A 20,377-nucleotide genomic window follows, 5' to 3' on the forward strand; every position below is an offset into this window, starting at 1 on the left:
GCAGGTCTTTCTGCCCCGGGGGCCCTAGCCAGCCATGCTTAGTGGACCCCCTGAAACCTGCTGGTGGCTCCCCAGGGGGCTGCAGGCGGCCCCCTGCTTGGGACCCGAAGTGGGCTGCAGCTCAGGGAAGCTCACGCTCCAATGAACTGGTTCGTCTCTAAGATGCCACAAGTCCTCCTGTTCTCTTTGCATCAGTAACCGCGTCTCTTTGTTCTCTGGGGGGCTAGACAGGCTGGCCTCACCCTGCCCCTGGGAAAGCCCTGGCCAACCGGCACGCGCCGCCCTGTCTGCCCCGCTCTCCGTCCCGGTTCAGAGCCGGCGGATCATGAGTCGGGACGCTCCGGCGTTGGGCAACCCGGCTCCCACGGGGCGGGGCGGCCTCCCGCTGGCCCCGCCTGCCCGCCACGGGGAACCGAGCGCTGGGGCTGCCCCAGCGGCGCCGCCGCGCCCCATTGGCCCTGGCCGAGCCATGACATCATCCCCGGCCGCATGGGGGGCGCTGGGAGGATCCGTCTCAAGCCGGAGGGAGGAACAAGCCTGGGAAGGGCCATGGGATGGAGCCTCGGGAGCGCAGCGCGCAGCACTGAGGGAGCGGGGGCCGCGGGAACAAAGCCGGGCCGCGGCTGCTGAGGAGGTGGGTCCCGGCTCTCACACCGAGTGGGGGGGGGGGATCCCCAGGCTTGGGGGCTGGAGAGGAGCCACCGGCGCGGGGGGCGGGAGGGGCGCTGGCTGCAGGGGGGCTAGTGCCGGGGGAGTTTTTCCCCGGTGCTGCTCTGTGCTCAGCAGCTTCAAGGAAAATTTTTTTTGGCGGCGGCGGGGGGGGCGGCCTTTTGCGGGTCAGAGGTGTCCCTGTCGAGCTTCCAGGCGGCCCCTGCAGAGCGGGGCTCGCCTTGGGGAGGGCTGGGAGATGGTCCAAGCCGGTTCTCCTCGGGAACCCGTGCGGAGTCGCCGCCCCCCCCCGGTTGTAATGAAAGAGACCTTGCCCCCCCCCCCTCCAAAGTCAATGCTGACAAACTAAGAGCCGCTGGCCCTTGCCCAGAACCAGGGAACGCCGCGCCAGGCCGAACGTGCTTCCCGGAGCCTGGCCTGCGAAGAGCAGCGGTTGCAAACCGTGGCGGCTCGTCTCTTTCTTTCCATGCATCGGCAAAGGATGCACCCGTTCCCCCCCCCCCCCCGGCACACGGCCCACGCAGGTCCCCTCCGCCCCCCGGGAGCCATTGGCCCGCCGCTGCCGGGTTTGGGCCTGAGCCAGCGGGCGGGGCAATCCGGGAGCGCGCGGGGTGTCCCAGGTAATTTCCAGAGCTGGGCTCTTTTGTCCGGATCGCCCTGTCTCTTTAACGCGAGCCGGGAGCGGGGGGGGGCTGGCCGGGCGATGGACTGCGGCTCTTCTGGCGTGCGCGCCGGGCACCGTGCAGGGGAGCGAGGGGCGCGCCCCGGCTGTCCGTGCGCCTGGAGAGGGGCGAGCCCCCGGCCGAGCAAGGGGCCCGCGGCGCAGCGGAACTTTGCTCCCCTGAGAAACTCGCGCAGAGGAGAGGGCTGCGGGGGGCGAAAGTAGGTGTCTTGATCGCTGGAGACGGGAGGGGCGGCTCCGTGGAACCGGCGCTGGGGCAGGCGGTGGCTGAGACCCAAGCGCTGCGCTCGGGGAGGGGCTTTCCCTGGGTGGGGGGGGGGGCGCTGTTTGTTTGGGCCCGGGCTTTCACGGGGGGCAGGCACCGAAATGCACGCCGCCCCGATGGGTCTGTGCGCGCCCTGCCCCAACGCCCCGGGATGCCCAGGAGGGGCTGTGGCAGAGACGGGCTGCAGGAAGGGATTTCCTGGGCTAGGGGGAGAGAAAGGTGCCAGGGGCCTCTTGCAGGCTGTGCCAGCCCTGTGCCCAGCCTTGCCAGATCAGCCTTGATTCCTCTTCTCTTCTTATCCCCCCCCCTTGTCTCACTGGCCAAACAATGGCCAGTGTGCAGCCCCCTGCACCCTCCCCTCCCCCACACCGGTGCCCAGAGGTGCCCGTGAGAAGGGGTCGCTCCTCACTGGGGGCCCTGGGCGACTTGCCCAGCTGGCGGAGTGGAAGATGATGGAACAAAGAGCTGCAGGCCCAGGCATACAAAGGCCCTGCAGGGTTACCTCTTCCAGCAGCCCTGCCAAGCTCTGGAGGAGAGAGGCTGTGGATTTTGCCAGACTTGGGGAGGTGGGCAGTGAGATCGGTTGGTTTCCCTGACTCTGAGTGATTCTGGCTAACTTTGTTCTGGCTAACTCTGGAGTGGCTTCGAGTTCCCCAGGCTCGTGCAAAACAAACCGCTGGGCCCGGGGTTTGCTGCTCCTGTGGTCGCTGAGCTGTGAGACTGTAACCCCAGGTGCCCGCTAACTCCCAGGGCCTGTTGGCGCTAGGCTAACCAGGTGTCATTCTAGCAAATGGGCTAACTCCTCCTCGTGTGGACGGGGCGAGCTGTATTTTAACACACGCTGGCTGGTTGTGGTGTAGCCAGGCTTTGCCTTGAGCGGTGAACACTTCTGAGAATACATCTGATCTTTGCAGCGCTGGGCGTTTGGCTTCCACCTCTTAGCCTGGGTTTCTTTAACTGCTCTGCGGCCTGTCAGCTGGGGCAGCTCCCGGCCACCATGCATTATTTAGCTGGCCCTTCTTGGGATGCCAGAAGGTTCAAAATAGATGCTGGGAGAACACGGCCTTTGCGGTGTCAGGGCCTGGTCTGTCTAGCTACCACTCAGGCCTCTGTCACCCTGGGGCCCACAGCAGCTCTTAATTGGTGGGGACCCCGCAGCTGGCAGAGGGAGGTGGGTGACCAGCTTGCTCCTAGTCTGGGTTTGATTTTTCCACGGCTATGCCAGGAGTACCATCCCTTAGAGCTGTGCAGAGGGGTAAGGGTGGCCATCCTGGGTTGGACCAATGGCCCATCTAGCCCAGTATCCTGTCTTCCAGCAGCAGCCAGTGCCAGGTGCTCCAGAGGGAATTAACAGAACAGGTAATCATTAAGTGATCCGTCCCCTGTTGCCCTCTTCCCAGCTTCTGGCAAACAGAGGCGAGGGACACCCAGAGCATAGGGTTGCATCCCTGCCCATCGTGGCTAATAGCCATTGATGGACCTATCCTCCAGGAATGTCTGATGTGTTTAAATGTGCTCTGGGTGGGTGTAACTGACTAATAGGAGGCCAAGGAATCACGCCCTCTCTCCACCCCACCTGCCCTCTCTGCTTTCTCCTGCTGTGAGAAGCAGGCTTTGACCTCTGCCCCCGTGCATGGGTGTGAGCCTGCCTCAAGCTAGACAGAGAAGTCACAGCTCAGCTTGCTTGCCAGCTGGGGTGCCAGGAGCACCTTGCCATGGAAAGGGAGGTGGGAACCAGTGCAAGGGATTCTGGGGAGCATCTTTGCGGGATCAGTTGTGAATAACTGAGTGAGGGGCCAGAGTGCGACAATGCTAAGAATTGGCTGCAGTGTCTGGTTAAAGGCGCCTTTGAGATACCTTGCACCCTGTGACGTATTGGCCCCTTCTGGGAATGCTTGGGACTGATGATGTTGGGTTGTGTGGCAACATCCCTGGCCTTGGCTGTGCTCCGCACTGATGCAGGGCGAGAAGGGGGCTAGTTGAAGGTGTCTGCAGGCTATTGTCTTCATTAGAGCTGCGCCAGATCGAGACTTCAGTCTGAGCACTCTTGAGTTCAGGGGGCTGGAGCTGAGCTTCCAGGCTCGGGCTCCTCTCTGGCTCCATGTCTCTCCAGGGGACATAGTGAGTGCACGGACTTCCGTGGGGGCGGACTCTGAACCTGGCGCTCTGCCAAGCTGCGGAGAGCTCTGGGGCAGTATCTGCTCTGCGCTCATCAGCTCAATCCAGCGCAGGGGCTTAGCTGCCAGCAGCATGAGAGATGGGAATGAACGGCAGCTTCGCCCCTGTCTGGGTTAGACCTCTGCCCCCATGTGAAAACGTGGATGTAGCTGTGTCTGATGATGATCCCTAGCTCTTTGATAGCCTGCTTCATCCCTAAATCTCCAAGCCCATGTTCTCCCTGTTTTACAGGTAGGGAAACAGAGGCACAGGGAGGGCTGTGACTTGCCCTAGGTCTGCCAGCAAAGGAGGGGCAGAGCTGGGACCTGCACCCAGGTCTCCTGAGTTCTAGCCTAGTGCCCAGCCCACTAGGCCATGAGGCGGGGCCATGTTTGGTGCTAGATCTTTGTTCTTGCTAGCACCATGGCTTGACTCCAGGTGACGTCCAGGGTGAAAATGATTCAATGCCTCCCTCTTGGGCCCCCAGTCGGAAGGTGTGTGCCTCTGTGTCGGAGGCAGGCACGGAGCCTGACCTACCCCCAGCGGAGCCCTTGCCCTGGGATGGCTCTCAGCGAGCAGTGCCCAGACCATGCTTTATGTGGCGAGCAATTGGCAAACCAGTCTGGGTCTTGATGGAATCCAAGCTGGATTCTACTTGGGAGCAGAGCTGGGGTTTGCCACCTTTTGGCCACAGCAGCTCCCATCAGCTGATGTCTGTGAAGGGGAGCGATGACCTGCCTTCCCTGCTGCTAGGCAGTACCTGCAAGCTGCATGCCCTCTGCTAAGGGGCTGGAGCAGGGCGGTTCTGTAACTCAGGTGAATCCTCTAATGACCCTCCTGACTGTATTGTATCCAGGGTGAGAGTCGTTTAAAAGGGCTTCAACTGATGTGAGTGATTTCTGCTGATTGCTGCATTCCAGGTCCCATTGTTCTGTGCGTTTGTTCTGGGCCCTGGTGAGATATCCCTGAACTGCCTTCAGTCTCCCAACACATAAATTGTCTTGTCTTGTCTTGGTCTTGAACGGGCTGTGAGAAATCTGGCTGCTCGCTCCTCACCCCCCGCCCAGCCACAATATGGGGACGCAGGAATGGCAAGGCTGGAGCAGAGCAGCCGTCTGTCTAGTCCAGTATCTTGTGAAAGACACTGGCCAGTATCTGATATTTCAGAGGAACTCAAGACAGTTAAGGGATAACCTTGCCCCAGGGAATGTTTCCTCCTGACCCCCTCCCCGCACTAATTAGAGGTTGGTTCATCCCCTGAAGCATGAATGTTTATAGCCTTTCCCATCTCCTATTGTCTTTGTTAGTACTTAATACAACTCTGGATATCCTTGTCATCCAAAGAACTGCCCACTCCTTTTGGAAATCCTGCTAAGCTCTTCAGGTTGGTGACATCTTGTGGCAGTGAGTTCTACAGGCTAATTGTGTCTGTCTGTGTGGAAAATTATGCTGGCAAGAGCCCAAGATCCCTGACTCCCTCTGGTCAAACACTCTGGATAGGGATCTAATTTTCTCTGCCTGATATTTTTCCACCTGCTTTGCAATAGGTGCTGCAGATGCTTCTGATAAATGGATAGACGGTTCGGCATATCAGCTGTTTGAAAGTCTAGTCTGTCAGTCCTACACCGGCACCTCCAAGGGAGGGGGCGAAACTGTCTCCTTTCGCTCTTCTGCATGGGTGTCTTGGGCTTCGCCCATGTCTTTGCACTGATGGCTGGAGGATGAGCCTCTGTCTTCAGGGATGGGGTCTGCTTGGCAAAGAGTAGTCCAGGATTGCAGCTTCTGTCTGCAGTGAGATAAGATGATTATGCAACTCTCCACCTGCAGCTATTCTGTGTTGGTAGCTCCGTGGGTCGGAGGTGGCTCTTTGTTTGGGTGTTAAGGTCAGGTGTGCAGACAGGCGCTGTAAAGGGGTTAGGCGGGGGTGAGCAGAGATTCTTGTTGGCTAGTAGAAGGCTGATCATCTCCTGGACTCTCTCTTTCCCTCCGCCAGGTTTCAGATGGGACTCACTGTGCAGCCCTGCTCATGCTCCAGTGAGTCTGACGGAAGCAGGGGGGTGGGGTTGAACCTCCTGCCGTCTCCCAGCTTCAGGGCGCTGCCTAGTGAACCAAAACACGCAGCAAAGCTGGCGGCTCTCGTTTCAAGCCAGCCAGCCTTGGTAGGGATGGCAAAAGAGCGCGAGTCATGGTGACGGGGCGAGTCAGAGCCAGCTTAAGTTAGTGCGTCAGGAAAGCCCAGAGTCAATGCCCTTGTTTGCTATTGACTTCTGGCTTGTCACTCCTGCATGCCACCGTGTGACAGCCTGCCATCCGTGCGGCTGTATGGGGCCGAAGCAAGGCAACATGGCATGGACCAGGGGTTGGGATTTCAGAGCTCCTGCGTTCCAATCCTTGCTCTTCTGCAGACTCTGACCGATTGTGCCAGGCACTGTACAGACTTGTTGGCTGAACAGTCTCCCACCCAGCACCTCCTGTAGCTGCTGGCACCGGTGTGAAGTGCTGCACTGGTGTGAAAGGCCACAAAGTATGTGTAATGGAGAATGGATTCGTAATGAACAGATGGTTCCTGCCCCCAGGAGCTTGCAATCCAAGTCCCTAAACCACCTAGAGCAGCAGTTCTCAGCCAGGGGTCTGAGGCCCCCTGGGGGGCTTTGATCAGGTTTCAGGAGGTCCACCAAGCAGGATCCACGTTAGACTCACTGAGGTTCAGGGCAGAAAGCCCGAGCCCCACTACCCAGGGTTGAATCAAGCCTGAGCAGTTTAGCTTCGTGGGGCCCCCTTGGCGTGGGGCCCTGGGCAATTGCCCTGCTTGTTACCTCCTAACACCGGCCCTGGCTTTTATCAGCAGGAAATCTGGTGTTGTGGCAAAGCTGGGCCGGGGAGTTTTTATAGCGTGTTGTGGGGGGGGACCCTCAGAAAGAAGAGAGGCCCCCTGGCCTAGACAGCAAATTTAGCAGGCCCGCGTTGGGGGAGGAAAAGGGGTGTAATTGACTGACCAGGTGACTGATCTCTGCTCCCCTCTGGCCTCCACTTGTTCCGCCAGTGCAGACAAGCCACCTACCCTCTGAAGTGGGTTTTTGGCACTAGGCGCGAAGCTGTGCTCTGGGAGGGCAGCTGGAGCCGCCTGCCCCTGGATGCAGGTGCTGCGTCTTTAACTTTGTCTCGGGTTACACTTGCGCTTTCTCAGCAGATTATTAGTTGGCGGCTGTTAAGCTTCTCTGGGCTGGTTTTCCGCTTTTATAAAAGCGGCAGCAGGAATGTAATGGGATCTTGTCTCTTCCTCGCTGAATAAGAAGCAGAGAAAGGGGCTGTTCCCCCTCCACTTCCCGGCATAGGCAAGCCCAGCGCCTCGGCTGCAGACAGAGAGCTGTGGAAGCATGCAGAAGAGCTCCCTACAGTCACCCACTCTGTGAAATCATCCCCTCTCCCCCCCATCTTACACAATGGTCTGTAGAGTGAAGCTTGCTGAGGGAGAGAGAAGGCCCTAAGAATTCGCCCCTTTCCTGCTAGCTAGGAGGAGGAAGGCAATGGCTTGTTCTGGGCCCCTAGCAGCGTGGAGGCCTCTGGAGGAGGGCAAAGCTACTCAGTAACGTCAGTAACACTTGAGTCTCCTGCTGCCTCTTAGCCAAGGCTTTCAAAGTCTCATAAGAATGCTAAAGAAGCGAACTTGCCCCCACAGTTAGCTGTTTGGGCCAGGTCCCCAGCTGGCTTAAATCAGTGGATTTTCATTGACGTATACCAGCTGGGGAGCTGGCCTGGGGGGGTTTCTATGTCTTCTATGAAACTGAAGGTCAATAGAAATGAAATCAGGGAAAAGCTGTGTGGGCCAGTGCATAATCCTCTCCCTGCATGGAGCAATGAGCTAGGGCATGAGAACCTGGCAGAGAAACTGATTAGAAACTGACGAGACGATTTTTCCATTACTTGTAACTCCTGGCTGGAGAAGGACCGAAAAAAGCAGGCTTTGTTTTCAATCCGAGGGGATGTTAGTGACAGATAAGGAAATCAGACACACCGGCAAGGGGGGAATTGGTTAGACTTTACCCTGCATGAGTGCATTAAACCTAGTTTATGGGTAGGAAACTGACACCAAAAGGAGAAGTGTGTAAGCTAATTGTGTGTGTGTGTGTGAGAGAGAAATTAAAGTGAAGTGCCAACTTGCACTTCAACCCAGCCGCCAACTGTGTGGAACCCAGGAGTCCTGGCTCCCATTCCCTTCCTCGGCCACTAAATGCTCACACTCCAGTGTCCAGTAACAGACTCTGTAGTATTTGAATCTGTACAGTGAGGCATAGGAACCAAGAAACTGAAATCAGAAGATGGAGTATCTTCTCCGATACCACGCACAGCACCTTGAGAGCCTGGTGTTCAAATCTCTGCTCTATCACAAGCCTCCTGTGGCAAGTCACTTTGGGTCTGTCTACACGGTGCCTAAAACCCAGACGTGAGTCTCAGAGCCTGGGTCAGCTGACTGAAAAACAGGGCTCAAAAGAGCAGTGTCAATGTTTTGGGTTCAGGTTGCAGCCTGGGTTCTGAACCCCAGCAAGAGGGGAAGGTCTCAGAGCCCAGGCTCTAGCCAGAGCATCGACATGGATATTTTTAGCCCTGTGGGGTGGGCCCCACCAGCCTGAGTCATTTGATCCGGGCTCTGAGACTCGCTTGCTCGAAGGGACGAAGGGAACGTCCATGTCTCGGCTCCCCATTTGTAAAATGAAGATAATATAGCACTGGCCTCTCTCACGAGGGTGGTGCTTTTCCTAAAAGGTGTGCTCTAGGAAGGATTACGGGGCAGGTCCCTGGCCCGTGTTACGCAGGCTCAGATGAGGAACCTGAGCCTGTGTTGTAAGGATCGATAGGTCAGTTTGTGTGGTGCTCAGACACTGTACCAACGGGGGACACACAAGTACTAAAAGTGGCTGATAGATTGATTCCTCTGCACGGCCTGGGAGGGGCAGGCAGTTGGCATGTTCTGTGTAGCTAATTTTCTGTAACCTTTCAAAGGACGCTGGGGAGCGGGGGGAGTTGCAGCCTTGCTCAGAAGAGCTGTGCGCCCAAGTACTTGGCACTGTGGGGAGAGATTGTCTAACAGGTTATTGTTTAATTGGGGTGGAAGCCGGAGAACAGTTTGAGCCTTGTACCCTCTCTGAAGCAAGAGCAGTGAGATGGAAGTGATTGCAAAGCAGGAAGTCTGCCCTGCTCCGACTGAGCAATGGAGGAGCATGCAGGGTGTGTCTGTGGGGATGTCTACACTGCTATAAAACACCCTCCATGGGCCTGTCAGCTGACTTGGGCTCGGGCTGGGGAGGATCCCAGAGCCCCACAGAGCGCAAATATCTACACTACAATTTGATAGCCCCGCAGCCTGAGTTCCAGGCCAGTTGCGGGTGTTTGATTGCAGTGTAGACATACCCTGTATCTGTGGGGGAAAGCAAGGGAACTTGCAATGGTGCAGGGTGGGGCAGGCTGGGACGCAGAGCAGTGGGGAGTGGAGCCAGCTAGAAAGCTGCAGGGCTGGGGAAGTGGTAACAGAGAAAGCATCAGGACTTTGCTCCAGCAGGGCAAACGGAGCAGACTTCAGTGGATGCCAGGTCGGCTCATGAGCACGCGCTGGCTGCGGCCTGTTGCGGGGCTCTGTCTCTGTAGAACGGGTGGATGAACCCATTACACAGATGCTGCCTCTCTCACTTAGTCCAGCAGGGCAGACTCTGAAGGCGAGGTCTTGATGCCCCAGCCTTGGTGGGGCCCCCTGCATTGTGACAGCGTCTCTCTGGGTCTGGCAGATGTCGGCACCTTGGAGCGTCCAGCTGGCTGAGCAGCTGGGTCCAAAACTGGACTGTCCCATAGAAACCTGGAAGAGAGGGAGACTCTGGTCGCTGTTGGCTGCCCAAGGGAAGGCACGTGGAGCACAGCCACTGGAGTCTCCGCCTCTCAGGAACTGGCGGCTCTCTCGTGCCCGTCACGGGCGCTCCGTGGCCAAGCGAGGCCGGACAGTCTGGGGAACGCTTCCCACCCTCCGAAGCCCAGCGCGAGCTCTGAGCGGGGCCTCCAGCTTGTCCGGCAGTGGCAGTAAAACAAATGGAAGAGGAGTAGGATGGTGCCCGCCGTGGAACAGCCCACTCTGTCAGTGAGCGGTGCCCCTGGGCTAAGATCTCTGGGTGGCTCAGCTCCCCAGAGCAAGCGTGTGACGAAGTGGGACTGTTCTTAATGTTTCCTCTGAATAGTGTGGGGGTGCCTCAGTTTCCCCTAGGCAGTTCTTAAGTATCTAGGGGGTGGGGTAAGGGTGTATGATCATTGCAGAGCCCTGGAGGGCAGGTGTGGGCAGGGGTCTGGACACAGAGAATGGCCAACACCCTCTTTCCTGGCAACTGATGGCCTGGGCCCTTCCCCCCTGCGAGGTGAGAGCTAAAGGGTTGGAGAACAAAGGAATCAGGTGCCCTCCTGGCCCAGGAAAGGGACAAAGCCCAGAGGAGGAGGGGCTGGAGGGAGTTTCAGTTTGGAGCTGGCTGGGACATGGAGTGAAGGGCAGACGTGGTTGTCTGGCTCATGGCCCCCCCAAAATGGACCCAGCTGAGGGGTCCTGTTCTCTGTACCTACAAGCTCTGTTTTAGACCATGGTCCTGTTGTCTAATAAACCTCTGTTTTACTGGCTGGCTGAGAGTCACGTCTGACTGCGAAGTTGGGGTGCAGGACCCTCTGGCTTCCCCAGGAGCCCCGCCTGAGCGGACTCGCTGGGGGAAGCGCACGGAGGGGCAGAGGATGCTGAATGCTCCGAGGTCAGACCCAGGAAGGTGGAAGCCGTATGAGCTGTGTGTCCTGAAGACAGGCTGCTCACAGAAAGGCGACTGCCCCAGAGTCCTGACTGGCTTCATGGGGAGCAGTTCCAGAGCATCGCCCAGGGACTCTGTGACAAAGTGCAAGGAGAACAGGCTTCTGAGGACCTTCCAAGCTCAGGCCAGTTCTTGTATATCCCGTTATTCAGTGTGTGGAGAACATGTGTTGGATTGAAAGCCCGGAAGATTGATTCCTACCATGGAGGCAACAACTGAAATCACAGATCCGTTGTGCTGGGTGCTGCACAAGTGAGAGACCATCCAGGTCCCAAGGAGATTTTCCAGTTGTCTGTTTAGACAAGGCTTTGCTGCTGTCTAGACAAAGGATTGGAGACAGGTGGTCTCATTTTCCCCGTTTCCTGGGTGGGGCGGGAGGCCCAGAGAGGTGAAGTGACCTGCCCAAGGTACACAGGGAGTCAGTAGCGGAGTCAGGAATTGAACCCAACTCATCCTCACCTGGTGCCTCAACCACAAGAGCATGTTTCTGGTTGCTGAAGTTCTCCAGCGCAGCACGGGGAGCGGCTTCCCCATGACCCCCGGTATCCCATGCCCTGCGCCTGTGGGTGAGACCTGGCCTGGAGAGACCCTGCGTATTAGCCAGAGGGCAGTGGCATTCCTGTGTCACGGCCAGTCCTTCGTCTTCTGCTGAGACTCACAAGCAGAGGGCCGATCACCGCCAGCTTTGAGAGGGCCCTTGGGCAGGTGGTGTCACTACTTCGCCGCAGAGAGCTGTTCTGAAGCTCCCGACTTGTATCCCATCAGCCTCTGCAGAGTCATCTTGTCTCTTCCCGGGGGCACGGCCGAGCTGGGCCAGATCTGAACCGGCTGCCTGGCAGCAAAAGGCTCCGTACCCCATTGCTGATCTCCCCGTTCCTTAGCGCTGCTTGGAGCACGTGAGAGCTGGAGCCACTGCGTACCGGGAGGCCAAAGGGGTCCTGAACTCCGGCTGTTGGAAGAGCTGCTGCACAGCGGGCTGGGCTGGCTGGGGGGCAGACCCACCCCATCTTCCTAACCAGAGTCCCTGCACTGCTCTGCCAAGCCCCTGCTCTGGGGGTGAACATAAGGCAGCTCTGTCCATTCCCTGCGGCTGAGCTGGGCAGGGCCGATTCTGCCCCAGGGGTCTGGAGGGGAAAGTTTGGGGTCTGGACTGTGTTTGCAGAGTGGCAGGCTGGGATGCCGTGGGGCTGGGAATCCGAGGCTGGTAAGGGGGCAGAGTTAATGCTGTAGAGGTGGGGAAGGAAGGCAGAGCACTGCCGAGAGCAGGGAGGAGAACTGCCTCGCGTGAAGGGGCACCGAGATGGGCACGCAAGGCGGCCACCTCTTGCTGAGTGCTGGTGACCCTCTGGTGCCTGGAGCGTGGCTCCCTTCCCCGTGGGGCGGGCAGCCCCACAGCCTTCGGCAGGCCAGTGGGGCTCTAAGGAGGCGCCACTCGTAGAAATGGTACAGTGGCTTCGCGTGAGCTGGGGTTGTGGGGCGTGGAGGACGCATGTTTGCACCCTTCCTGCTCTCCTCTCCCCTCCCCGTGGAGCCAGACGCCCTGCGTTTGCTTCCTGCAGAGCGGGGTTGGTGTCTCTGGGCTAGTTATTGCTCCTAAATGAAACATTCAGAGTCTGCGAGTCTGTTCCAACGGGGGGGATGTGTGCTAAAGGCTACCAGGACAGCCGATCAGCGAGCGGAAACAAGCCTCTGGTGCATCCTGTGCCCTCTCATGTGGGGCCAGGGCAGCTTGTGCCCTTAATTCCCCACCCCCAGGGAATAGAGAGAAAGGAGCCTTTGTCCCGTAGCAACCAAAACAGCGGGTGGGGGGGGTCTGCCAAAGCTTCTTGCTGCACCTTTCTAGCCGGAGTCCCAGCGGCCGCAGCCTCTGGGACGTCTACAGCTCGATTCCCGCGCTGCTCTAACAGACGGGTCCCTGGAGGGAGAGTATGGGGGCGGGAGAACCCAGCTGCTTAGACTTCTGGCCTAGTCCTTCAGTCTAGCTCCCATGTGCCACTTTCTGGCTTCTGGCGACCTCGCGTTGCATCCTGAGCCGCGGCTCTTGCGAAGCGTTCGAGGAGGCGCTTGGAGGGTACAAAGGGCAGGCTGGTGCCATGGCTGTGAGCGTGGTATTGGCATGTGGAAAGCCAGAATCACCAGGAGACCATCTCGACACCCTGGTGAGCTAGGGGTGATGGGGACAGAGAGCCTGTCCCTCTAACTGGGGACGGGTGTTGCTGGGTGCCCCTAAGATAGGGAGGGGGGGTTTCAAATCCGCTACAGAATGGTTGAATCGAAGCGGAACAGAAGGACATAGGGCTGCCTTGTGTATATGCATGTGTGTGTCTCCCTTTCTCTCTGAGGCCCATCTGTGTTCGAGTCACGACCTGCTTCTCTCTGCACCGCAGCAGCATCTGCCTCCCCTCCCCTCCCGAGCCAAAACTGCTACCTCCGCACCAGTCGTGGGGCGGCGTGTGACCTCAGCCCGCTAGCCCGCAGTGGGGAAAGCTTCCAGTTCTGCTGATGCAGGCGCCCCCACCCGGAGGCCTCATCGCCAACCCCTCTCGGGAAAGTCCCAGCTCCCTGGCCAGGGAATCGCCCCAAGCCCCTGGGATGTGCTTAAACAGTCACTAGGCAGCATGACTCAGGCAGTGAGGGGGCAGAAGGGAGAACTGGGCAGTCTGCCCCCATCTGCAGTTCTGCCAGCGCCCCTCGATCCCGCCTTCAGCCTTTCCAGTCCTGGCTGCTTCGTGCACAGACTGCCCAGGGCAGAACATTGTCCGAGCCCCTGTGCTCCCAGCCAACCTCCGCCACCAGCATCTGCCTAGATAATCTGGCTGTGAGGATGCAGCATAGTGCAGGGGCCCTGAAATGAGGAGCTGGCGTGGAGCCATGTCACTGCTGGGGGTGGTTCGGTCTCTCAATAGGGCTGTGGAAGCCGGCACAGCCCCACACGGAGCCCAGCAAAGCCAGCTCTGACCCAGGGGATCCCCCTTCCACCGACGCTGGCTGCTAAGCAGTTCTGTGTCCGAGTGCCAAGGAATCCAGTTCACGCAGCCAAATGCAGCGGGATGGGGGAGGTCGGTGGATGGAAGCCCGCTCAGCTGGGAGCCGGAGCCAGGATAGCTCCCCCTGCATCGCAGATGCCGGGGCAGCTTGGACGGTCTCTTTCTGCCCTACTCCGCATGGCTCGTCATGCTGAATACTGGGGACGGGGGGCAGTGATTGGCCTGTCGCTGGCCGCCCAGCTCCTTCAGCGGCTCTAGGGACCCCTGGGGCTGGGTGGAAAGGAAATGTGTCCTTTGTCCCTTGCTACCAAGGCACCTGGGGAGATAGGGCCCGGGTCATGCTGCTCCGAACCAGCAGGGAGCTCTGGCCTCCTGCGGGGCCATCTTCTCTCCTGGAACGCTGCAAACGCTGCTCCACCATCATCCTGCTCCCCAGCCTCCGCCCGTGTGGGGCTGCAGCTAGCCCAGGGCTGAGAATCTCGGCCTGGGTCTGCACCAGTCTCTGCTGGGAACGCTCCTGCCACGGCAGCTCAACCAGGGGAAGCCTTGGCTGGTGGGGCTCAGAGCAAACCTAGATCCTGGGGGTTAAACCCTGTCTGCACTAAGTGCTCTCCCTGGTGGAGCTGAACCCATGCTAGTGCAGTGGGGAGACTTCCTAGGGTAGACACGCCCGTGCCGGTCAGTCTCTGTTCCTGAGCAGTCTGTCTTTCCCAGCCAGCCAGCCACAGCCCCCTCCATGTATAGCAGGAAGCGGGGTTCTGGGCTAGCTCCCAGCTCGTTGCGGGGGCGGGGATGGAAAAGGGTAAGAACTGTGTTCTGGATAATTCCCATTCGATGTGGTGGCTGCACGCGGCCTTCCAGCCCTGGTGTGACAAGCCCCAAGATAGCAGCGTGGGGAGCTGGAGGGATCCTTTCTACCAGTTCTCCCTGGGTCCCAGAAACTCTGAGCCCCTTTCCCTCCGATTGAAGGCAACTGGCTTTCTCCTAGCTGCGTGGCGCAGCCCTGAGCTCTCGGGGCCTCTCACCATTTTCCAGCCCTCCTCATGCACTTCCTGCCGTCTGTTTCCAATTCCTCCCAGCGTCCGCTGCTCGCTGCTTGCTTTACGTGAGAAAAATCCAAAGCATTTTCTCCATGTGGCTTCGAACAAAGCTGCCACCTGCCCGCAGTAAGAGGCGCAGGGCCGCAATAGGGTGAACCATCCTGACCAGCCAGTTCTGCAGCGCACGCCAGGCTCTTGTTTCTGACTTCCTCAAAACCCCTCCTTGGGTTCACTGCCTCAGTTTCTCTGGTGCTCACGTTCCTCTCTGGAGCAGGGCAAGGATTGTTCCCACACGGCTGCTGAATGTTAACTGCCTCTAGCTCCGGGTTGCTGTGACTTTCCTGTATTGTGGGCAGCCCCTCTTGTGCCGTGGGGTGCAGCATGACTGTCTTTCACCCTACCCCCAATAATTATGATGGAAACTTTACCACAATCCCAGCACCCTCAGTGAACTGACAGAGGCAGGGAGCCAACTGCTTGGGGGTGGGGCGTGGTGGCTTCTCAGCAGGCCACATCAGTCCATGGCTGTTTAGCCCAGGAAATAGAGACAAACCCTGTATCCAAGTGACGCTGCAGGGCAGGGTCCGAGAACGAGCTGGAACGTGATTAACGGCAGCTGCTGCCAGCTCCAACGCTGGGGGAATCTGCCAGGCTGGAAAACTGGTGGATAAAACCCATTTTGCTGACTGCTCCCAGGGGCAGGGACAGCCTCTCCAAAGCAGCGCCCACTGCTGGTGATAACATTGTCCCCCTAAGCCTCCGGTTCCTGTGGCCCAGCTGACCTGCCCTGCGCAATCAGCTGCTTGAGGCTAACTTTGTTGGTGGGTGCAGTTCCCCCTCCCATACCCTCTCGGTCTCTGTCCTCCGACACCGGGATGGAAAGGAAGGGGGCCTGGTGGCGAGGGACTGCAGCCTGGACTGAGCCAGGCTCTCCTGTATCAGTCGGAGGGGGGGGTGAGATTCTGGAGGTAAGGGAGGCCTGTTTGCAGGGAGGGGGCAGGGGAGAGACTCTCGAATTCACTGATGCAGGAGCTGAGCTGAGCGGCTCGGGGCCAGCGCATTCCAGCAGCGAATGCACGTTTCCCGGCCCCAGGGGGCTGAGCAGGAAACAGGGCTGGGGGCTGGCCCGACAAGGGAGAAGCTGCTCTGGGTTGTGGGGGCGGGGGAGAAGTACTCTGTAGAGCGGCCAATACTTTCAGTGGCGCAGGGAGTAGGACACGGTAGCCATGGCTCCTGTGGGGAGCGCCCCAAGGGGCGGCTCTCCCCGCTGACTGTATGGCGCCAGTGGGGCGGCATGACCAGCTGTCTGGCTCCCCCAGACTAACCTGCGCCCTCTCTTCTCTCCGTGCTCTAGGTGAGTGCTGCGGGGGAGGACAGCGAGACCTCGCTGCCCAGCCCGGCCCCCCTTGCCGGGACAATGCCGATCCTGAAGCAGCTCGTCTCCAACTCGGCCCACTCCAAGCGGCGCTCACGGGCGGATCTGACGGCTGAGATGATCAGCGCCCCGCTGGGCGACTTCCGCCACACCATGCACGTGGGCAGAGCCGGGGACGCCTTCGGGGACACCTCCTTCCTCAACAGCAAGGCCGGCGAGCCGGAGTCCCCCGAGGAGCTGGGCTCCTCCAAGCCCGGCCTGCTGTCCCGCAAGTTCCGCAGCAGCAAGCGGTCGCAGTCGGTGACGCGCGGCGACCGGCGGGACATGCTGGGCTCCCTGCGGGACTCGGCCATCTTCGTGAAGAACGCTGTCTCCCTGCCTCAGCTCACCGAGAAGGAGGCCGACAAAAGCGCCGGGAAGCTGCCCAAGAGCCTTTCCTCGAGCCCTGTCAAGAAGGCCCCGGAGGAGGCGGCTGCCCCGGAGGAGAAGCCGCGCCCCAACGGTGCAGCCACCCGCCCTCAGAGCCCCAGCCTGGATGAGCGCGATTTTGGGGACCTGGCGGACTTGCCTGTCGTGGTGCCGAAGAGCAGCTACGGCATGAAGCATGCCGAGTCCATCATGTCCTTCCACATCGACCTGGGGCCCTCAATGCTGGGGGACGTCCTGAGCATCATGGACAAAGACCAGTGGGACCAGGACGAAGACTTTGGCGCCATGGTACCTGAGGAGCCCCAACGGGATGGAGGCCCTACCCGGATACCTGCAGCCCACCGGCTCAGCCAGGAAAGGAAGCCCCTGCCAGATTCCCTCCTGATGGCGCCAGCCTGCCAGGATGAGAGCAGGGCTGTGGCCTACAGCCTGGACTCTGCCTGGAGCCAGGGCAGCAGGGACAGCAGTTCGGTTTCTAGCTGCATAGCACAGGGGCAGGAAGAGCACCGCCCATCTCCCGAAAGGCAGAGCTACGGGATCCCAGATGGCGCTCGGCACGGCCCCCCCAAACAGCATAACAGAGAGTTCTCCTTCGCGGATGAGGAGGACGACGAAATCAGAGTGTAGGCAGGTGGCTGATCCGACGGGTCTGGTGTTAACTTGCGGGAGCTTGGGCACAAGAAGGGATAACCTGAAACTGACAATGGCTCCGGGAGACACTTAACTCTTAAATCCTTTCCCTTTTCCCCCCGGGCTGTGGCCAGATTCCCCTCAGCTCCTCTTTGACGTCTCTCCAGGGACTGGGTGAATCCGTGAAACGGGAAGATAGATGTTGTGGGGTTAGTTTTTGCTATTTTGAGGTCGCTGTGGGAGAGGGAGAAACTTGGGTTTAAAGTCATAGTATTACGTCGAAGAACCTCTTCCTGTAAGGCTGTCGATCTCTGCGAGCCGGGGAAGAACAGCAGTCGGGAGAGGGGAAGAGCCCGCTAGCCAGTCTGGAGACTATTCCTTTCCCAGAAGAAAACTCCAGTGTGTACTGCAAGGGGGAAACATTCTTTCATTTCTATTGGACTTTGGATATTAACTTGATCTACTACCCACATCAAGCAATACAGAGTCCAGTTACAAGGACAAGGCTTACAGCCCCAGTGCCCTTAGTAATATATATTTTCCCCCTTGTGTTTTCATTGGTCTCTGATTTGTACTTGTAACTCTTTTTAACTGCGGATGAGGGGAAATTCCAGTCTGAAAGTACTTGGTTCAAGAGTTTAGACTTCTGCATATTGTAGAGTGAAATGGCATTGGAAACCCAGCGGTTTCTGAGCCTGCAATTGATGGTACTTCTCTTTGGGCAGAGCGCTGGGAGGCCTGCAGCTCCAGGGGCAGGGGAAGGGATTTTTTTACTCTTGTATCTTTTTTTTTCTTTTTCTTTTTTTAAGTGTCCAATGTTGCGGCACCTTCAGGGACATGGGCTCCCTGCAGCCTGCCACAGCTGCTCCCACAGATTGGACCCAGACCTCCTCTCTGGTGGGTTCCTCTTGAGAAACCCTCTCCTGCCCCTGCAGCAGCAGCATGTCTGTGGCACTGCGATGCCAGCCATGCCCCCTGCTCCCCTGGCCACGGTGTGACGCAGAGGTGGAACGGAGGCTGGCACGCTGCTAGCGGGACCCAATGACTATGGTGCTGTTACCCGGGGTGTGTGGAGGGTTACGGTGGAAGGAGCTGGGAATCCTCTTAGCCCCTGCTATCCGGATGAACAGGGCTGGGGCAGAGATGATGGCCCCTGGCCTGCCCTCAACCCCAAGCCCTCAGTGCCCTTCCTCCGCCGCATGAGCGGAGGGGATGCCCGGAGGCAGCTGCAGCCCAGTGTTGGTGGCAGGAATGGAACAGAGGGGGCAGGGGGAAAGCTTAGGGGGATAATGTCTGGCCCCTCGCCAGTCTGCACACGTGGGCACAATGGGTTTGGAGCACTGGCACAGCGTCCTGAAGCCCAGCAGTCTGGAATGGGCAGCGTGTGCAGGAAACGCAGACTCGCTCTCCTCTGCCCAGTCTCCTCCCCAGGAAGACGGCCCCTGGGCAGACGCTCCTGTGCCCAAGAGCTGCCAGGTGCAGCCTGACTAGGGGTGGGGAACCATCCTATCCAGGACGCAGGGCTGTCAGCACCACGCTGAAGAGATGTGTCCTCGCCCCCTGCCCTGCCTTCCACACATCGCACGCTCGCGGGTAGCAATAAAACACTAACTTGGACCTTTTCTAAGTTATTTTCTTTTTAAATGTTGTTTTGCGCTAGATTTCTTCCCCCCCCCCACCGGTTGAAAGCAGTGGCAGGGCGCCCTGGGGCGTGGCGTGGCCTTGCCTTGTGACCGGGGCTCTGTCCCATGTGCTCGGAGCTGTATGGTGCAGGTGAATGGAGGAGGGGTTTTTTTTATGATGATGTATGTAAAATGCAGAACAGAATTAAACGGTAGTGAAAGCAGTGCCTGCCTCCTCGGGGGTCTTTTATGCCGGCTGGGGGCATGTTGTCTCTCTCACTCCCAGAGACTCTTCCCTGTCCTGATTTCTGAGGCCTCGCCTCTGCGATGCTGGTGAAAATGTCTTCTCTTAGCCTGGGCCCTACCCCTACTTGGCCTAGCTGCAGGGGCTCTCCCCCGATCAAGCGGCAGAGATCTCTGGTGCCTCCATAACCTCTGTCTGGCAGGGGAGGGTGGGGTTAGCACAGAGGGCAGAGACCGAGGGTGAGCAACCAGGAGCTGCTCCCATGCCTACTGGTAATATCCCCAGGGCTGCCCAGCAAATCCACCCACCCTGCTCGAGGCATTGCACCTCCCTCTGCTGGAGTGCAGAGGCCTCTTGCCCTGTGGAAGGAGAGGTGCGGGAAATCAACCAGGCTAATTGCTTCTTCTGGGGATTTCTCCTCCTGGCAGAGATCAGCCCAGCCAATTGAACCCTGCCTCGGCCTCTGGCTCGTACCCCCTTTCCAAGGGGTAGCGGCCACATGTGTGAAGGGGAAAGTGGATCAGCAGTGCTGCTATGGGGCAGGTACAGGTGGGAGAAATCAGCTGGCTGACGGAAGAATGGACCTGGGGAAGCAAATACCCGACTAGCCAGCAGACGACAAGCCATGGCACTTCCCTCTGGCATCACACGGTGAGCCTAGCCTTGCTCTTAACCACCCCTCTGCCAGGTGCCGGCCTCTGAACCATGGTCCTCCAGGGTGCTGCCAGGGGCCACCTCCAAGTGGCCTACTTCAAGCGCTGCCCTGTGCCCAGTGGTGGGTCCAGGTTGCCTTTTTTTTTTTAACATGGGACTCTAGCAGGTCTTGGCACCGCCTGCAGCCAGGTAAAGGTCCCTCCGCCTCTGCGGGGCTTATCTGAGACCCCCCCAGAAACTCTTATGCTTGGGACCGCTGCCAGGGCTCTCCTGTGCCCATGGGGGTAGTCTCCCGCTGTGCTCCTCTCTGCCATGGAGTGGGAGGGGGGGGTGCCAAGTCTGGGTGCAGCAACGGGGCCTGTCCTGGGAGGATCGGGAGAGGGAATGAGGTGCTGGCTCCTGAGGGTTGGGCGTGTTCCTTCCCCATCCCTGCCCAGCTGAGGCATGAGGCTGCCAAGCAGAACCTGGAGCCTGCAGCTGGCGGGGCAAGGGCTGTGGGGCTCCAGGAAAGAAACACCAGCTTGCTCAGATGCAAGTGCTGTGCAGTGACTCTGTGCCAGTGGCACTCCTGCCCCTGCGGCATGTATCTCTCGGCCTTTCCAGTTGTGCTGTCTGCTAGCCTCTGCCACCTACCCCGCCCCCTCCAGCCCAGTGCCCGGCATGTCTGCTGCAAGCAGCCCTGCTGTGAGCGCACCTCGAGCGCGTCCGAGCCTGGGGCTGCTCCAGAACACCGGAGACCAGCCAAAGGGGAAACTGGGCCAGGGTGGCTCTAGCTGCAGATACTGCTTCGCAGGCT

The 20,377-nt window shown here is 59.0% G+C and overlaps 1 protein-coding gene across 2 annotated transcripts; it reads left to right on the forward strand.

The window, feature by feature from the left end:
* Nucleotides 1-417: 417 nt before the first annotated feature.
* CDC42EP4 (CDC42 effector protein 4) lies at nt 418-18,907 on the forward strand. Of its 2 annotated transcripts, none has more exons than XM_073310794.2 (2): nt 418-634; nt 15,982-18,907. In XM_073310794.2, exons 1-2 carry the CDS (start codon nt 470-472, stop codon nt 17,056-17,058), a joined length of 1,242 nt encoding a protein of 413 aa, XP_073166895.2. In that variant the 5' UTR covers nt 418-469; the 3' UTR covers nt 17,059-18,907. The 2 variants fall into 2 exon arrangements, with proteins under 2 accessions (XP_073166895.2, XP_073166896.2); XM_073310795.2 differs by lacking the exon at nt 418-634 and adding an exon at nt 1,357-1,551.
* The last annotated feature ends 1,470 nt before the right edge of the window (nt 18,908-20,377 follow it).

This window comes from Lepidochelys kempii, chromosome 14 (genome assembly GCF_965140285.1).
Source record: "Lepidochelys kempii isolate rLepKem1 chromosome 14, rLepKem1.hap1, whole genome shotgun sequence".
Classification (NCBI taxonomy): domain Eukaryota; kingdom Metazoa; phylum Chordata; order Testudines; family Cheloniidae; genus Lepidochelys; species Lepidochelys kempii.

Coding starts and splice junctions, on each gene's coding strand:
- CDC42EP4 (XM_073310794.2), top strand. CDS start 470: ATGACATCATCCCCGGCCGCATGGGGGGCGCTGGGAGGATCCGTCTCA. Junction 635..15,981: donor GGGCCGCGGCTGCTGAGGAG/GTGGGTCCCGGC, acceptor TCCGTGCTCTAG/GTGAGTGCTGCGGGGGAGGA.